The 18,941-nt window shown below is 45.0% G+C and overlaps 1 protein-coding gene across 2 annotated transcripts in view; it reads right to left on the reverse strand.

Moving 5' to 3' along the window:
- Window positions 1-18,941, reverse strand: part of LOC144689791 (protein kinase C epsilon type) — a 689,374-nt gene that overhangs the window by 280,243 nt on the left and 390,190 nt on the right. For both annotated transcript variants that reach the window (XM_078557177.1, XM_078557176.1), the window contains 3 exons: window positions 12,246-12,280; window positions 9,034-9,119; window positions 7,281-7,410 (listed from right to left, as the gene is read on the reverse strand). In XM_078557177.1, the coding sequence (XP_078413303.1) occupies window positions 7,281-7,410; window positions 9,034-9,119; window positions 12,246-12,280 (251 nt within the window). The remainder of the gene's footprint in view (window positions 1-7,280; window positions 7,411-9,033; window positions 9,120-12,245; window positions 12,281-18,941) is intronic.

The raw sequence follows: 18,941 nt of genomic DNA on the forward strand, positions 1-18,941 counted from the left end.
TTTATTTGGTACATGGCTCAGGGTATTTATTTGGTACATGGCTCAGGGGACAGAACTTGAGCATTGCTGAAAAAAAGAGACTTGTCTAAGCTTTTCGTCTTGCACTCATCAGGACCATCACAAGAATATCAATATAAGGGGAAAACAACAATTTATACTGTATGTGGGGAAAGTGTTGATTGGTTGGCAAGTGGCGTTGCCATGGAGAATGCACCACTGATGGTAACGGACAGTTAACTGCCAGGCATTGTTTGAAATTTAAACCAGGCACCTTGACCCTGATTGGTCAATGAGTCCGCGAATGGCTGTCACTTATTTGTTTAGCTGAAACAGGTGCAATTTATGTACATATTCTTTCTGTATGCAAGGAACAGGGCCCTGTGTATTAATATTTATAGCTTCCAGTACATGCTAATGTGCCACACTGCGAGCCTGACTGACAATCTTAAATTGGTTGTCAGCATAGACCATAAGACATAGGAGCAGAAATTAGGCCACTCGGCCCATCGAGTCTGCTCTGCCATTTAATCATGGCTGATAAATTTCTCAACCCCATTCTCCCGCCTTCTCCCTGTAACCTTTGATTCCCCTTACCAATCAAGAACCATCTATCTCGGTCTTAAATACACTCAATGACCTGGCCTCCACAGCCTTCTGTGGCAATGAATTCCATAGATTCACCACTCTCTGGCTAAAGAAGTTTCTCCTCATCTCTGTTCTAAAAGGTCTTCCCTTTACTCTGAGGCTGTGACCTCGGGTCCTAGTCTCTCCTACTAATGGAAACATCTTCCCCACGTCCACTCTATCCAGGCCTTTCAGTATTCTGTAAGTTTCAATCAATTCCCCCCTCATCCTTCTATACTCCGTCGAGTATAGACCCAGAGTTCTCAAATGTTCCTCATATGTTAAGCCTTTCATTCCTGGGATCGTTCTCGTGAACCTCCTCTGGACTCTCTCCACATCCTTCCTGAGATACGGGGTCCAAAATTCCTCACAATATTCTAAATGTGGTCTGACCAGAGCCGTATAAAACCTCAGCAGCACATCCCTGCTTTTATATTCTAGTCCTCTCGAAATAAATGCCAACATTGCATTTGCCTTCCTAACTACCGACTCAACCTGCAAGTTAATCTTAAGAGAATCCTGGACTAGGACTCGCAAGTCCCTCTGCACTCCAGATTTCTGAATTCTCTCCCCATTTAGAAAATAGTCTATGCCTATATTCTTCCTACCAAAGTGCATGACCTCACACTTCCCCACGTTATATTCCATCTGCCACTTCTTTGCCCATTCTCCTAACCTGTCCAAATCCTTCTGCAGCCTCCCCACCTCCTCAATACTACCTTTCCCTCCACCTATCTTTGTATCATCTGCAAACTTAGCCAGGATGCCCCCAGTTCCTTCATCTAGATCATTAATGTATAAAGTGAAAAGTTGTGGTCCCAACACTGACCCCTGCGGAACTCCACTAGTCACCGGCCGCCATCCTGAGAAGGACCCCCTTATCCCCACTCTCTGCCTCCTGCCTGACAGCCAATCTTCTATCCGTGCTAGTACCTTGCCTCTAACACCATGGGCTCTTATCTTACTGAGCAGCCTCCTGTGCAGGACCTTGTCAAAGGCCTTCTGGAAGTCCAAGTAGATAACATCCATTGGCTCTCCTTTGTCTAACCTACTCGTTACCTCCTCAAAGAATTCTAACAGATTTGTCAGGCATGACCTCCCCTTGATGAAACCATGCTGACTTTGCCCTATTTTATCATGCACTTCCAAGTATTCTGAAACCTCATCCTTAATAATGGACTCTAAAATCTTACCAATAACCGAGGTCAGGCTAATCGGCCTGTAATTTCCTGTCTTTTGCCTCACGCCCTTCTTAAACAGGGGGGTTACATTAATGATTTTCCAGTCCTCTGGGACCCTCCCTGACTCCAGTGATTCCTGAAAGATCACCACTAACGCCTCCACTATCTCTTCAGCTATCTCCTTCAGAACTCTGGGGTGTAATCCATCTGGCCCAGGTGATTTATTCACCTTCAGACCTTTCAGTTTTCCTAGCACCTTCTCCTTGGTAATGGCCACCATACTCACCTCTGCCCCCCGACTCTCTTGAACTTTGGGGATGTTACTCGTGTCTTTCACCGTGAAGACTGACGCAAAGTACCTATTCAGTTCCTCCGCCATTTCTTTGTTCCCCACTACTACTTCTCCAGCGTCATTTTCCAGCGGCCCAATGTCCACTTTTGCCTCTCTCTTACCCTTTATATATCTAAAAAAACTCTTGCAATCTTCTTTTATATTACTGGCTAGTTTACCCTCATATTTAATCTTCTCTCTCCTTATTTCTTTTTTAGTTGTCCTCTGTTGGTCTTTGTAGGCTTCCCAGTCCCCTGGTTTCCCACTGCTCTTCGCCGCATTGTAATTTTTAGCACACTGAGCATTATTTAGCAAATGTTATCCAATCACTGAATCACATCTAATGTTGAACACTGTGTTTTGAGTTTTGCAAGCACAGGCTGATTGGATACAGTCTGTACCCTGCCCGTTGCAAACAATGGCTGGGACATGCTGTTTGATACGATCCACCAGTCCACCAGTTTTCAGCAGTGTTTACTTTATCAATGCTCCTGTAGTTTTTATTTGTAAATGTACCAGAAGTGGCAATATATCCAGCTGGCATTGCTGTAATTTCCAGCCATATATCACAATGGTAAAGTTAAAGTTAAATTACACATGTAGATGACCTGATGTGGCACTTGGTTACAGCGCCAATATACACCACAATGAAGGTTGGATCAGGGGAGAGGGAGGAACATGTTTGATCCCTGCAGTGGGGAATTGCCACTAACACCACTCCAGCTGAAATGATAGTTAACAATTATTTTTTACCTCACATCATTTTGGTGTTTCATAAAAGTTTGCAATCATTGGTGGACGATGTCAGTGAATTTGATTTTTACGTTCTGTTTTCTTTATTTCTGTTTAAAAGGTCGAAATGACAGCTTCTGCTTCCCCTGTGCCCTGGGGGGTGCCAATATTGGATTTGAATACTTACAGAACTGTTTCACCTACTCCACGGACCATGGAGATAACATTTCCAGATTATAGTAATAACCACTGTGAAGCATGTCCAGATTACAGTAAAATGAATACAGTTTTGGTCTCCATGCTTAAGGATACATTTGCCTTAGAGCGGGTGCAACAAAGGTTCACTTGTTAATTCCTGGGATGAGAGAATTCTCCCATGAGGACAGGTTGAGTGAAATTTGCCTATACTGTCTCAAGTTTAGCTGAGAGGTGATCTCATTGAAACAAATCAGATTCTGAGAGGACTTTATAGGGATGAAGCTGAGAGGCTATTTACCCTTGCTGGAACTAAGGCTCAGGATAATGGGTCAGCCATTGAGGGCAAATTTCTCCGCTCAGAGGGTTGTAAGTATTTGAAATTCTCTTCCCCAGGGAGATGAGAATGTTTAGTCATTGAGTATGTTCAAGGTTATGATCTATAGATTATTGGAATCCATGGGAATCAAGGGACATGAGGATCAATAGGAAAGTGAAGTAGAGATCAAAGATCATCTATGAGCTTACTGACTGGCAAAGCAGGTTCAAGGGACCATATGGCTTACTCCAGCTGCTATTTCTCATGTTCTTATGACGATAATATGTCCAGATTGTGATAAGGATCATGGTGATGAAATATCTAATAGGTATTTGTGGATGAGCTGCAATGTCCTCCTGATAAAGAATGAAATCATTATTTTCAGCTCCAATCACAAACCCTATTACCTGTCTCTTGATTCCAACCCCTTTCACGCAGAATGAACTCGGAACACAGCAGTTTCACCTTCACTAAAGAGGTTGTGTAAATTTATCAGGCTGAAACATTATGTGAGGGGTAGTCTTCCCTAGTCCACAGGCCGCCCAAGTGGTGGCTTGAGCTGAAAACTTACTATGGTAGGAGAAACCTTGTTTTTTTTTAAAGATTTAGTAAGTTCTTTCCAGTGAAAAAGTATGTCAGTTGTTTTGTGGTACAGAATGCCTGTATGCAGAATTGATGGCATTTGTTGACAAAAAGGGGACGTTCACAAATCTGAAAACGTAGGTTTATCCTGAGGCATCTTTGCCTACAAAAGGCAACCAATCACCAGAGAAGTAAAGTGTGTCACACACTGCCACCTGCAGGAAAAATGAGGCACTGTTTAAGTGCAAAAATTACCTACCTTTACAGTTTCCCCCTTGCAGTTTGTAACAATAACTTAAAATTTACAGCTCCCAAAATTTAGTACCAGTACAGCAAATATTTCCTGGTTTTTTTTAATATCCACTTACTTTAACTTGGTGTAAGAAAATTGTGCATATAGAAGTTGTGAAAATTTTCCTCCATGTGATGTTCAACCTGCCCCATTATTAACTTTGGCCAGAATTTTATGGGCGCCATCATGGCAGGGACAGGGCTGTAAAAAGTGGCGAGCCATTCTAAACTCCACTGACTTTGGCGGGAATGTAAAATACCTCTGCCGTAAAATTCCGCCTTCGTTTCCAGATTGTTTCCACTCACCCACACAATATAACACAGCAGTAATAATAATTGATTGCATTTATATAGCATATTTAACACTGAAAAATGTCCCAAGAAGAGCAGTCCAAAAGTAGATGCTCAGCCAAAGAAGGAGATGTAAGGAGACGTTGCCAAAAGCAAAGAGGCAGGTTTTAAGGATGGCCTTAAGAAAGAGTGAGAAGTGTAGAGATAAAGTAGTTTAGGGGTGGAATTCCAGAGCGTAGTGCTCAGATGGCTGTGGGCATTGATCCCATGGTTGCATTAAGTGGGGGGGGTGTTGCATAAAAAGCCAAGATCAGAAAGATGGAGAGTTTGGCGCAGTGCGCTGTCAGAGGTTGCAAACAGCAGCAAGCTAGAGCATGTAGGGATTTAAACACAAGACGGAGAATTTTAAATTGAATGTATTGGCTTGAGAGACAATGCAGGTCAATGTTCACAGGAGTAATGCAGGATCAGGAACTGCTGTGGGTTAGGATATGGGCAGCAGCATCTTGCATGTGCTGATGTTTTCAAAGGGTGAGGAATGAGAGGCTGAGCAGAAGACCTTTGGGAGAGTCAAGCCTGCAACTGACAAAGGATTAGATTTGCTGAAAATGGGGCAGAGGCAGACAATTTTATTGAGGCAGAGGTAGTTGATATTTGTTACGGAAAGCATACGGGGTCAGCATCTCAGCTTGGGTGAAGAGGGCACCATGATTGCGAATGGTCTTTTCCAATGGCTGGGTGAAGTTGAAATTGTAGAGAAGGTATGGGCTTGGAGGTTTGATGAGTCAGGCCAACTCAGGAGGTATTTAAAAATGGCGGGTTGGAACCAATTCTGGGATTCCCGCCCCCATTCCTTTTTCTGGCAATTTTCGCCAGCCCAGGTTAAGGATACAGGTAGCCAACCTGCATACAGCACTCCTCCCCTGACTCCATTACAGGTTTGGGCAGTACAAAGCTCCCTCCCCCAACAACTGTGGTGACGTTGGTCCCCTTCTGTAAGTGGACGTGGTCCATGGCCTCTCAGACGAGTCGTGAACCAATCATCAACCAAAAAGAAGCCATTCAACATTCCAGTTGAAATACAGTGACCCTCTCATCTTCTCCTAAAGCTGTCAATTAATCACAGCCATTCATAGTATCAAAGTCACTTTTAACACTGTGCAAATAAACACACAGGTAGTGAAAACAACTCTTCGTGGAAATAGCAGGTATTACAAGGTAATAGAGATGTCAATTAAATAAAGCTTTTCCTTCCCTCTACACAGTATAAACTTTGCTTGCTGGGGTCTAAGTGGATTAACAGTACTTGGAGCTCAGCCAAGCATTCATAATGAGGCCTATGGAGTTTGTGGCAAGTGCTGAAGATAATGGCCTTGCACCTTCATCTCATTTAATCACACCTGCCTTCCACCCTATCACTGACCTTCCCTTATCTCCTTTCCCCAACCTTCCCCTTTACCGGTCTTTGCACTTGCTTAACATCTTTTACATCTCTTTGCAATCTGACAAAAGGTCACTGGCTTGAAACATTCACTCTGTTTTTCTCTCTTTGCAGGTGTTGCCTGAGCAGCTGAGTATGTCTGACATTTTCTGGTTTTGTTACAGGTTCCCAGCATTTGCAGAGTTTTGTTTTGCTTATAATGATTTCAGTTTTTTGAATCTTTAACTGGAGGAAATTGTGGTTCATCTACAACCAGATATCATGCAAGCAGTTTGAGAGCTCAGAGACACTGAAATGATCAAATGAGGTGGTAAATCATAGAGTTGAGTGATGTCAGTGTACAAGTGGCAGCTGATTCTATGTTTATGGATGATGTTGCCAAGGGGTGGCATGGAAATGAGAAAGATGAGAGGGGCAAGGATAGATCCTTGGGAGACTCTGTTAAAAATGGTGAAAAGAAGCTATTGCTGGAGATGATCTGGCTACAATCATCTGAGCTAAGTCAAGCCAAATAAAGGCTAACCCAATGATGTGCACAATGGAGAAAAGATGTTGGGGGAAGTTGGTGTGGTCAATCATGTTCCAGAGAGGGTCAAGAAGGGATAATACACCATGGTTACAGTCACAGTGTGATTCCAGAGTAGGGGCAGTTCTGGTGAAGGAGCGTTCAAGCCTGTCATTGCTTGATGTGTCCAGCTAGCATGTATTACCATGCTCCTTTGTGTGGGTGAAATTATTTTTTTATGCTTTTAAATCCAATTTCATATCCCCAGGCAACAGGAGAAGTAGCATCTGTCATGTAGTTTTGTAAACCAGAAATAAAGAAAATACAAAGTAAAATCCATCTTTCTGATTAGACATTTATCCGAGGCCCCATCTCTCAGGTGAACATAAAAGGACCCATGACACCATTGTGAAGAAGCACATGAGAGTTCTCCCCAGTGTCCTGGCCAACACCAGTGAAACACATTATCTGGTCACTATCACATTGCTGCTCATAGGAACTTGCTGTGTGCTAATTGGTTTGTACAGTTCATACATTACTACTGTGACTACACTTTGAGAGTACTACATTGCCTGTAAAACAGTTTGGGACATCCGGAGGTTGTGAAAGGCACTATATAAATGCAAGTCTTTCTTTCCTCAGACTCACTGACTGCTTCTTCCATCAACAAATATTGTTGATTAAAACGTTATTATGTGAAAATAGTGTTAAATGATCAGTAATTGACATTTTTTGCATCCTTGCAATATGAAGTAACTCACTAAAAGAAGTGATCACGGATTTCTTACCTTTACATTGTAACCCTTGTTTCATCAAACCCCAGAGCAATGAGCCACAATGATCACAGAAAGTGGGCACTTTGAAATTATGAATGCTAAACTTGTGAGGCATGTTGACACTGAAGCGCTGGGAGCCCACCTGCACACAGAAAAGATGCATTTCAGACAATGATTTTGAATTGGTTTCAGACACTCGCACACAAAAGAGTTGTAGGAAACACAGAACTGAAACAGAACTGTACTATCCAGAGCCAAATTCAGGTAGTACACAAACGTCTAGAGCAATGTAGAAAATGAATTCTGATGCACTTTTTGTTAGCTTTGTTGAAATTTTATAAGGCCTCAATAGGTTCACCACTTAGCTATTTCTCTGTTATTATGAGTATTGTATCACATTTGATCAAGGTCAAAGTTAGTGAGGTCAGCGGGGCTGCTAAGCCAACAATGTGACTACGTTATTTATTGTTGAAAATGTGACAAAAAATCTATTCTGTTAGTTCCCTTCCCAAACAGAAATATGACTGTTATCCATTCCATGTCATTATAACAACCACTTATATTTATATAATGCATTTAACATAATAAAACATTTCAAGGCCCTCCGCAGGAGTATTATTAAACAAAACGTGACACTGAACCAAGAAAGAAGGTGTAAGGGAAGATGATCAATCAAAGGGATAGGTTTTAAGGAGCATCACAAAGGAAGAAAAGAGAGGTAGAAAGGCAGAGAGGTTTAGGGAGAGAGTTCCAGAACTCAGGCAACAGGCAGCTGAAGGCATGGCCACAAAGAGCAGAATCATTGAAATTGGGAATGCTCAAGAGGCCTGAATTAGAGGAGCACAGATATCTAGAAGGGTTAAGGAGGAGATTACAGAGATGGACAAGAGGGAGACCATGGAGGGATTTGAAAACAAAGATGAAAATTTTAAAATCAAGGGATCGCTTAACCAGAAGCTAGTGCAGGTCAGCAAGCAGAGGGGCGATGGGTGAATGGGACTTGGTGTGAGTTAAAACACGTATAACGAAGGATAGAACATGGGCGGTCAGCCAGGATGGGTTAGACTGGTCAAGGAAAGGCATGGGTGAGGGTTTCAGCAGCAGATGTGCTAAGACCGGGGCAAAGTTGGGCAATGTTACAAAGGTGGAAATTGGCAATTTTAACGATGGTGTGGATAAATGGTTGAAAGTTCACCTTGTGGTTAATTATGACACTAAGGTTGTGAACAATCTGGTTCAGCCTCAGTTGCCAGGGACAGGGATGGAGTTAGCGGCGAGGGAACAATGTTTGTGGCAGGGGCCAAGGCCCATAGCTTTGATCTTCTCCAATATTTAGGTGGAGAAAATTTCTGCTAACCCAGTACTGGATGTCAGACATGCAGTTGGACAAGTCATAATGACAGTAAAGGGAGAGTTGGTGGTGAGGTAGAGTGGGTGTCTTCAGCCTAAATGTGGAAGCTGACATGTTTTCTGATTATGTCACTGAAGGGCAGCATGTGGATGAGAAATAGGAGGGGACCCAGGACAGATCCTTGGGAGACACCAGGCATAATGATGCAGGAGTGAGAAGAGAAGCCATTGCAGGTAAATTTCTGCCTAAGATTAGACAGATAACAATTAAACTAGGCAGCCCCACCCAACTGGTAGATGGTTGAGAGGTGTTGGAGGAGGATGGCGTGGTCAAATGTGTCAAAGGCTGCAGACAGATCAAGAAGCATGAGATTGCTAGGGATGAATGTTCAAGTGCATCAGGCAAAATATATACCTCATCCTGCGCTTCTTGCTTCTTCAAACCAGCACATTTAGTTATGATTAGTTCATGACATCGTTTATGCACCACACAGGTACAGACTGTAAATTCAAATAAATAAAAAAACATTAGTTTACTGTCAGCTTTAAACTTCACTGAATAGTAATCAAAGCAAGAAACAAAAAGTGCAACAACACAAAACGAAAAAACAACGACCTAGTTCATCAATTGATTTTGTCAGTCAAGGTTTCATTACATTTACTCTATTTGCAGTTTATTTTTGTACATTTTTTTGTGGGGGAGACTGCGGCATTGAGGTAATGTTACTGGACTAGAAATCCAGAGGCACAGGCTCAAATCATGAGCTCAAGTCCTGCCACGGCAGCTAGCAGAATTTAAATGTAATTAATAAAACTCGTCTAAGTAACAGCAACCATGAAACCATCATCAATTGTTGTAAAAACCCATCTGGTTCTTTAATGTCTTTTAGGGAAGGGAATCTGCTATCCTTACCTGGTCTGGCCTACATGTGACTCCAGATCCACTGCCATGTAATTGACTCTCAACTGCCCTCTGAAATGGCCTGGCAAGCCACTCAGCTCAAGGACAATTAGGGATGGGCAACAAATGCTGACTTTTAATTGCCAACGATGCCCACACCCCATGAACAAATAAATAAAAACTTTCTTCCTTTCAATATTTAAAGTCAATAAATTGTATGATCATCAATATTAGTCTGCGATCAAAATTGCAACTGGATACAACCGGAAGCACTAATGGAATTTGCCCACAAATGCAAGGTTTGCTCTGAAACTCTGCATTTTCTTGCTTACCTGAGGAACTAATATCATGCAGCCCGAGTTATATCTTTGATGCTCTAACACCTGCTTTATTATACTTAGTCTAGTCATAATCATTCATTCCTGGTGTACTCTGCCTATTCACTTTTCAATCTGATGCTACTTTATGGTCCTTCATCATTACAATTTTTTTAAAGAAGTACAGCCATGTGTAAGAGCCATTTTTTTCAATATTACAAAAATATTTCAGAAAGTACCACCAAACATTATATATCCTAGGCAAGGCAAGAGCCAAACAATTTTTGCTTTTGCTTCTCCGCTCATTAAAGCAGAAGGATGGTGCACACACTGTGAACCACAGGCTGTTCTTGGCGGTGCAATGATCACAATGACAGCTAAATTGGTAAGGGAGCTCTGCTGTTACACCAGTTCATTAATCTATCAACAAAATGAATGATTTATTAACACTGGTCACTGTTTATCAACATGTCTTAGATTTAGGGTCAATTTATCATCTGTTGTATGCACAAAGCCAAAAAAACCCGTGAAATGTGAAAAAACAATCTTTGTTAACCAGTCTCTTTGGATTCCTTGATTCTCTGTAAACATTAGCAGGCACCCTTTTCTCAAGAAGTTTCTGGTTTGTACGTGAACACTGAAAGGCTGAATGGTGAATAAACTGTTCCCTGCCAACCTACTTTTTAATTCATTAAATATAAAAAAAACTACCATAAAAATACCAATAAGGCTGTCAATGGAATTTTAGTTGACCAATAACAGACTTCCGTAAATAGATCCATTCAATGGCATATCCCTTCTGCCCACTGTGACAATGACCCATTAACCATACTGATGTCAAGTGGTTAATTCCCTCTGGGGTATTGAATTCATTTATTTCTTTTCTTCTACATGAACCATTGATGTTGTGGCATGGTCACATTAGGCCAAATGAACTCCCTCTCACCCATACCCTTGAGTAGCTAGTTGTCTTTTAAAGATTCCCACAAATGGCTAAACGTTAAACTCATTTCAACATCAAACAGCAGATTCCCACATGACAGCAAGTTTTACATTTATGTTTCCTCTCAGGGAATAGCATCCAGCAGCAGGAAGAATGCTAATCTCCCCCTCAGAAAAATGACAGTTTATTTGTGACAGTCACCCCCAAATGCCACTTAAGCAGGCCATTTTCAGACTGGGAGGCCTGAAATGGCAGGTCATCAGGAAACTGCACAATACAGTAAAGAATTTCCTCTGAGGCAACAGATCTTTTCAACTGAAGAAGAGTCATACAGACTCGAAACGTTAACTTCTGTTTCTCTCTCCAAAGATGCTGGCTGGCCGGCTGAGTTTTTCCAGCATTTTCTGTTATTATTTCAGATTTCCAGCATCCGCAGTATTTTGCTTTTATTTTAGATCTTTTCAATTGCTCCCTGTTAAACTTTGGAATCTTTAAACTCCTCCACCTCCCACAAGATTATTGTTCTTGTATTAGCAAATTGAGGAATAATGTACTTGTGGTACAATATATCCTTGATTATTAACAATTTACATTAGTAACATCTCACACCTGGGAGGTTCAAAAGTTGGAGAATTATCCAATTCAGTTGAGCAAAAACATAAGTGCTGAAAACATTTATGAATGATGCCTCCAAGTAATTTTGTTGGCACTGTGGAGAACTCCTTCAGGCATTGGGCTAAAAGCCAAAAAGCCCATCAGAGACATAAACAATAGTCATTTAACCAGTGTTCTGTCGACAAGCACTTCCATTGAGGCTTAAAGGAGTTAAAGACTGTTAACAGTTGCCACATCATGATGGGGTTATCTTACTGGGGAAAGGTTGGACATGTTGGACCAGTATCTGTTGGAGTTTAGAAGAGTGAGAGGGGACTTGACAGGGTGGATGCTGAAAGGATGTTTCCCCTTATGAGAGAGTACAGAACTAGGGGACACATTTTAAAAATAAGGGGTCACCCATTTAAGACAGAGATTAGGAGAATATTTTTCTCCGTGTAATATTCTTCCCAAAGAGCAGTGGAGGCAGGGTCATTGAATATTTTTAAGGCTGAGTTAGATAGATTCTTGACTGACAGGGGAGTCAAAGGGTATAGGGGGTAGGAAGGAAAGTAGAGGGGGTAGGAAGGAAAGTAGAATTGAGGCCACACCAGATCAGCCATGATCTTATCAAATGTCGGAGCAAGCTTGAGGGGCCGAATGGCCTACTCCTGCTCCTAATTTGTATGCTCGTATGTATGTGACATGATGATTAATTTTACAATTCCAAACTCAGCCAACCAGAAATCCATGTTTATCTTTTGTTTCAACACGCATCTGTCATATAGCTACTGTACACTCAACTGAAATAGAACAGTGAAACTGTAGAGACAAAAAACTTTTAATATGGAAATTTGAAACCCATTTCTTACCCTGGCACTGGTATCCTTGTTTACCTATTACACCCCTGTAAAATAACACAGAACAAACAAGTGTTCATTAGATTATTGGTATATTGCCATTTATGCATTAATTTTCAAAAACACAATCTCAGTTTAGTATAAACAACATTTCCACATGTTCCAAGTGGAGAAATTGAGACGAACAGAACACAGAATGTAAGAAATAGGAGCAGGAGTAGATTATACAGCCCCGAATGAATCTGATCTGTCATTCAATATAATCAGGTTGGATTTTCTGCTTCAATGTTTGGCAACATGAGCGGACAATATGGCGAGAAGGCTAAAAATCGGTTTACACCATCATAAAACCAGTTAGCAATCGTCTGCTCCACCCGAAAATGGCAGGCCGTGTTTCCCGCCTCTGCAGGTCAGGGACCTCATTTCAATATTTTAGTATCTCATTACAAGCCCTGTTCAGTGTAATCATCCCACCACACTGGATCATCCGAGCATGTCAGTATGATTGCATGCCGATGTGTTTCACAACTGTACGTAAGCGACATCACCTGGCGAGCTGAACTTTGCTCTGGACTTCGGGGTTTGTTTGCCTACCTTGCTTCGGGCAGCACTCGCAGTCATCAGCGCCAGGCTTCACAGGCAGCACCACATCACTTTTAGGGGGGCTCACAGACAGGTCTCTACCTACCAGACCAGCTGTAAGGCAGGGGTGGCTTTTCAACAGCTGAAGTGCTAGGGCTTACTTGGGGAAGGGGGAGAAATAGTCTCAGGCAAGGGAAGAGACTGCAGGGCAAGGGCTTTATTGGGGAAGGGAGGTACCCCAGGGTCTGTGTGGGAGCACATTAATCTGTGCAAGTGACCTCAAGGTGGTGAGGGCTGAGGAGGCTGTCTCCAGAGGAGATGAGGCCAGATGGAGTAATGAGGGTGTGTGAGAGAATGAGTGGTGATGTCCCATGAGCTGGCAATGATGCCAGTGAATGTGTGATGGCCTTGTTACTGTGTGAGTTTAGAGTGATGGGATGGTTGCCTTACTCTAGCGGCACGAATGAGATCATTCATCCTTTTTCTGCACTGGATGGCGAACCTCTTCTGTGCAGCATTGGCACTGACCACCACTGCCACCGCCTCCCAAGCCGGAGTGGTGAGATTGTTGGACCTCCTGCGGCCAGAGTGGGAGTGGAGGACATCACGGCGGGCCTGCATTCACTGAAGAAGAGGAATTCCTGTGACAGGTCATTGAAATCTTCTTGGCTTCCAGGGCTATGTCTTCACTGGAGCAGTCCTGGGCTGCAAGCACTGAAAACTGTGTGCGCGCAGCTGCAGTTTAGATACGGCACCTGAAGCGAGGAAATGGTGAGGTAATGGCGTGGCGGGTGATTCAAAGGCCACTGCCATCGAGACGACGTATTTCCTGTGGCTGTATAATTAATGAGGCGGGAAGTGGATGATACGGCGCAAAAATCCCGCTATTGCGGCCGGCAGGTAAAACGTCGTTTTCACGTCTGCTACTGCACTTAGTGCAATTCCACCCATAGATTCACCATCATACATTCTCCATTAGCCAAGACAATGGGAAAACATCTCTTCCTGAACTATTCCCAGACCCCACTTGCTATAAAGTGCTCTTTTGCGCTGAGATGACGAGTGTCTGCTGTGTTCTATGGGTAGATGTTTGCCTGACTTGTCAATTAGTTGACGAAAACTTGAGTTTTAGTTTCAGTGTCAGTAGTTCAACAGCTGTTACAATAAATATTTCATGTATTATTGAACTTGCTGATTTAATTGTCCAAAAATATGCCTGTGACATGAAGTTTTTATGAATGCAAAGTTTCTAAAACACATTGCCATGGTTGATTGAAATCTGCTGGTTACATATAGGGTAGCTTTTGAAACGTTTGCTTGATATACTTTGGGCTGAATTTTCCTAGAATTGCATGAAGTGCGGTAGCGGGCGGGTAAAATGGAGTCACACCCGCCAATGAAAATTATGGGTTTTCACGCCGTATCTTCCCAAGCCCGCCTCATTATATATTCACTCCAGCGAAACGCACCGTTTCCATGGTAGCTGGGCTCTCATTCACCCGCACGCCATCACCGCACTGTTCCATTACACCGGCCGCCATCTTTAAAAGGCAGCCGCCAGCAAAGCACTCATCGCCACCAGCTCACCACCGCTACTCGGGAGACATGGCCAGCAAAGGCAAAAAGACTGCAGCCCCCTGCTTCCTCGAGCGACCGCTGGATGTTGTAGAGGTGTGCCGGGTTGTGTTCTACCCCCGCTCTGGCCGCAGAATGGGTAGCAATGTCACCAACCCAGCTTGAGAGGCGGTGGCAGTGGTGGTCAGCGCCAACACCCTTCAGAAGAGGACAGCCACCCAGTACAGCAAAAGGATGAATGATCTCCTCCGTTCTGCCAGAGTAAGTCACTATTGCCAACACTCACGAACCCATCACACACCCACAGGGCCCTCACTCACTGCCAGTGCAAGGGACATCACCATTCACTATTTCACACACGCCATCATTGTCCTCATCCCGTCCATGGGACCACTCACCACCCACACAGGCCAGGCACACTTATCATCTGTCCCGGCAGGTGTCCTGATCCACTCTCCCCATCTCTATCCATGCAGGGCAAACTGGCTGACAACAGGGGGGGGGAAGGTCGCAGACAGGTGGAGGGATGCTGGAATTCGAAGTTCTCACAGAATTTGAAAACAGAGCCTTCCAGCTTGCCGGCGATGACCGGGTCCGGTCTTGTGCTGACGGTAAGGTCAGCTCACTACCAAGTGAGGATCCAGCAGTGCAACATCCATCAGACAACCATGTCGTGAGTGATGTGTCCTCTTTCACAGGCCACTAATTATCTCCCCTTGCTTTCATAGGCACATCTGAGTCCACGACCCAGAACCTCCAAGCAACCTCTAAAGAAACCCCCGAAGAAGAATCTGAAGGCACCCTCCCTGAAGTCCCATCACAGCGCTCACCCACGCCCTCCACCAGGGCAGAGACACACACCTTGGTGGGACCTAGCTTTAGAGAAGCCTTGGGACCACAATCTGGTGAGCACATCGCACTTTCTGATCCACAGCAGGTGGAGGCAGGGACCTCCCAGGTCCCCGGCACTCGGAGGACTGCTAGAGGCCAGAACGTTGCTGAGTCCAAGTCAGATGACGAACCTCTGGACTGTGTCATGGCACAGTTGCTGAAACTGCAAAGGCAAGCTCGGGAATATCAGGGAGGGATGGTCGCTGCACTCCTCAGATTGCAAGGCATGATGGAGGAGTCCGTCCGTCTTCAGGCTGAGGTGATAGCGCTGGCGTTACAACGCACCGAGGTCAACACTGGCAGGATGGCAGCCACTATGGAGACCTTGGTGCGGGATGTCATTCCTGCACTGCTGCATGTGTTTAACTCCATCGTTGATGCCATAGTGGCCTCCAACAGTGTGTATGCGAGAGTGGTGCTGGGCAGCTCGATCTCACTCCAGCTACCCCTTCTGCTCACAGAGTCAGCCCGGGGCCCTCGGGCACCCATAGGGAGAAGGATTTGCAGGTGCACACTCTGGGGCCATCCGCCCAGGTGACTCTGGGAGTGACCGGCCCATCTGACTCTCCTCTTCCTGTGACCTCCGCAGATCCAGCTTCACAGGCTGAGGAGGGTGCCACTGCCACACAGCAGGGCCCCAAAAGTAGGCCGGGGCCCTCCAAGTCTTGGTCCTCCAGAGGACGCCTGCCAAAGTCATCACAGACAGGGCATCACTGTCAGCAGGCTGCCTCCACCTCCACTGTGGATGTCTGGGGAGCACCAAGATGTAGCGGAAGGGTTAGGACAATTAAGTAGAGTTAGTTTCACAGCCTGGGCATGGGTGTTAATCACTTGTACATAATGTTCACTATTGTCAATAAACTCCCAAGAATGTCTCCCTGCCTATGGCTCCTTGTTCTGATCAGCAGTGTTCTTGTCCCTCAGCTGTGAAACCTTTCTGCACAAGATAAAAGGCAGGTGTCTCAGTCCAGGGCCTCTTGCCTGTGCACAGTGATGGTCCAGCCTCACACTCCCTGGAAACTTTACTGATGCCTGTACCTTGGTAGTGCTGGTCATTGCTGCTAGAATGTAATGGGTAGGCCCACAGAGTTCTCTCATACTCTCTGTGTGCTCTCAGCACCTTTAAGGTGGGGCTCGCCCCCATCATACCAGCATCTGTGACCAGTAATGCTGTGCACGAGCTCCTGAAGGGCTGAGGTGCTGAAGGGAGACACAGCATCAGATGCATCTAAAGTTTCACGGCTGCGTCTTTGAGATGGCCCTGATCACAGAACGCAAGCGAGCTGCCCTCGGACCGACAGGAGTCAGACATTCTCAGGGACCATGTGAAGATCTATGAAGTGTCCTCACTGCATGTTGTCATTATACTCCTGTGATCGAGCGGCTAATAGGGCCTCCACTGCATCTCCATGACAGGAGCATTCTCTTAGAGGGTATTGGTGCTGAGATAAGCCAGACTGGAGTTAAAAGTTCACAACTGCAATTTGATGATCTATGGGGTCCTGGTAGACTGTATGTCGTTATCATCCTCCAAATATCTGGCAGCTATGAGGGCCTCCTGAATGCGCCTGTCTAGTCTAGCCAGTGTGAGAGCCTCATCCCCGTCATTGCCACCATAAAGGACCCACTCACCCTCATCCCCGCCAGCGTCGTCCTCATAGGAGGAGACGTGCAGATCCTCCATCTCCTCTTCAGCCAGCTCCTCATCCCGTTGCAGCGCCAGGCTGTAAAGAGTGCAGCAGACGACGACAATGCATGACACCCTCTGCGGCTGTATTGCAGGGCTCCACAGGACCAGTCCAGGCACCGGAACCGCATCTCCAGCATCCCAATGGTCTGCTCCACCAAGTTGCGAGCTGCTGCATGAGCCTCATTACAGCATCGTGCTGCTACAGTCTGAGGCTGCCGCATGGGTGTCATCAGCCACAGCCTCTGCGGGTAGCCTTTGTCCCCAAGGAGCCAACCCTGCAGACTCTCTGGACCCTGGAAGACTGCAGGGATCTGCGAGTGACTCAGGATGTAGGCATCATGCACAGTTCCTGGAAACCGCGCGCATACCTGCAGGATGCATTTCTGGTGGTCGCATACCAGCTGCACGTTCAGTGAGTGGAAATCCTTGCGGTTGATGAAGTCCACCAAGTGTAGCGATGGAGACCTGAGCGCCACATGAGTGCACCTGTTGGAATCCTGAGATCAGGGTGAATCCAATGGCTCTTGCATCCTGGCTGTCCCGGTCCCAGGCAAGATGCACAAAGTTGTCTGCCATGGAGAAGGTGGCATCTGTGACCTCATTGGACGCATTTGTGGGTGGCGGATTCTGAAATCCCACAGAGATCACCTGTGGAGCACTGACATAGAAATTGAGTGCCGCAGTCACTTTCACAGCCACTGGCAGTTGCCTCCGAGGCTGGCCAGTACTTGCTCCTTGACACCCCCCACCCCTCAGCAGTTGCCTGCGGGGCCAGGCATCAGTTTCCCCTGCCCCCACCCCCCCGGCGCCCCTGTGGCCTGTAAACAGCGGGCGAGCTGTGGAGAACGCTGCTGCTCACTCACCTCAGTTCCCCCAAAGTGAAGGCCGCCAAGTGCACGTTGCCTGTGTGCTGTTGTGAAACACATCGGCGTGTTTTCGGATGGACGATATGGCGGCGTTCCAAGAGCCTGGCGGGATGGCCTTTTAATTATATGCTAATGTATTACAATTAGCTCCCCGCCGACCGATGGCGGGAAACGCAGCCCGCCGTCAGTGGGCTGAGCAGAAGATCGCGACCTGCCTTCACGCTGTCGTGAAGTCCCGCCATATTTTCCGTGCATGCCACCTATTAGACCTGCCGCCAGCGGGCTTGGAAAATTCTGCCCTTTATGTATCACCTGCATATTCTAGACCATGAATATCCTGCCTCAGAGCAAGTGCAAATTTGGAATGGAAAAGAATCGGAATTCTGACCTGCACTCCATCTTGCATTCTGAATTAAGTTGTTCGGTACTATTGCTCTCAACAGAGAAAACAGAAGTACAGTGACAATCTATAATGGCTACTTTTACCTTCCCTCCCATTGAAAAAGTTTCAGCATCAATCAAAAACATTTCAATCATCTTCACATCTGCCAAACTGTGACATGTGTACATTTTTCTTTAACTTTCTCTCCTTTTCTGAAGGTATTAACTCATCTTCCTCTCTACCTTTGCCCCAACACTAGTGCCAGACTTTCAGCCACGCACAGTTCTAACCTGGAATTCCTTTTGCCAAACTCTACCACCTCTTTCATCCTCCTCAGAACCCACAACCTCAACCAAAGCTTTTGGTCATGGTTCTCAATCTCCCGTTTCTTGGTTTCATGTTCATGTGCAGCAGCTTGGGGCATTTTTACATTAAACATGTAAAATACAAGATGTTGCTATTGTTACTATACAGCTACAAGGAGTAGAAACTTTATGATTTTTCCCTGCATGAGATCAAGTGATTTAGTACAGACCAATAATTGAAGCTGGGATCACCTATTTTGTTTAACCCTGTATTGCGATGTCCTTACGTAATGGTCATTACAAACAAAATCCTAATTAAATGTTGAAAATGTGTTATGAAACTTCGGCTCTTTTCTTTGCTAACGTTCACAGAATATTAAATGTTCACAGAAATATGCCCCAGCTGCATGAATCAGA

Source organism: Cetorhinus maximus, chromosome 14 (assembly GCF_964194155.1).
Source record: "Cetorhinus maximus chromosome 14, sCetMax3.hap1.1, whole genome shotgun sequence".
NCBI classification, from domain to species: Eukaryota; Metazoa; Chordata; class Chondrichthyes; order Lamniformes; family Cetorhinidae; genus Cetorhinus; species Cetorhinus maximus.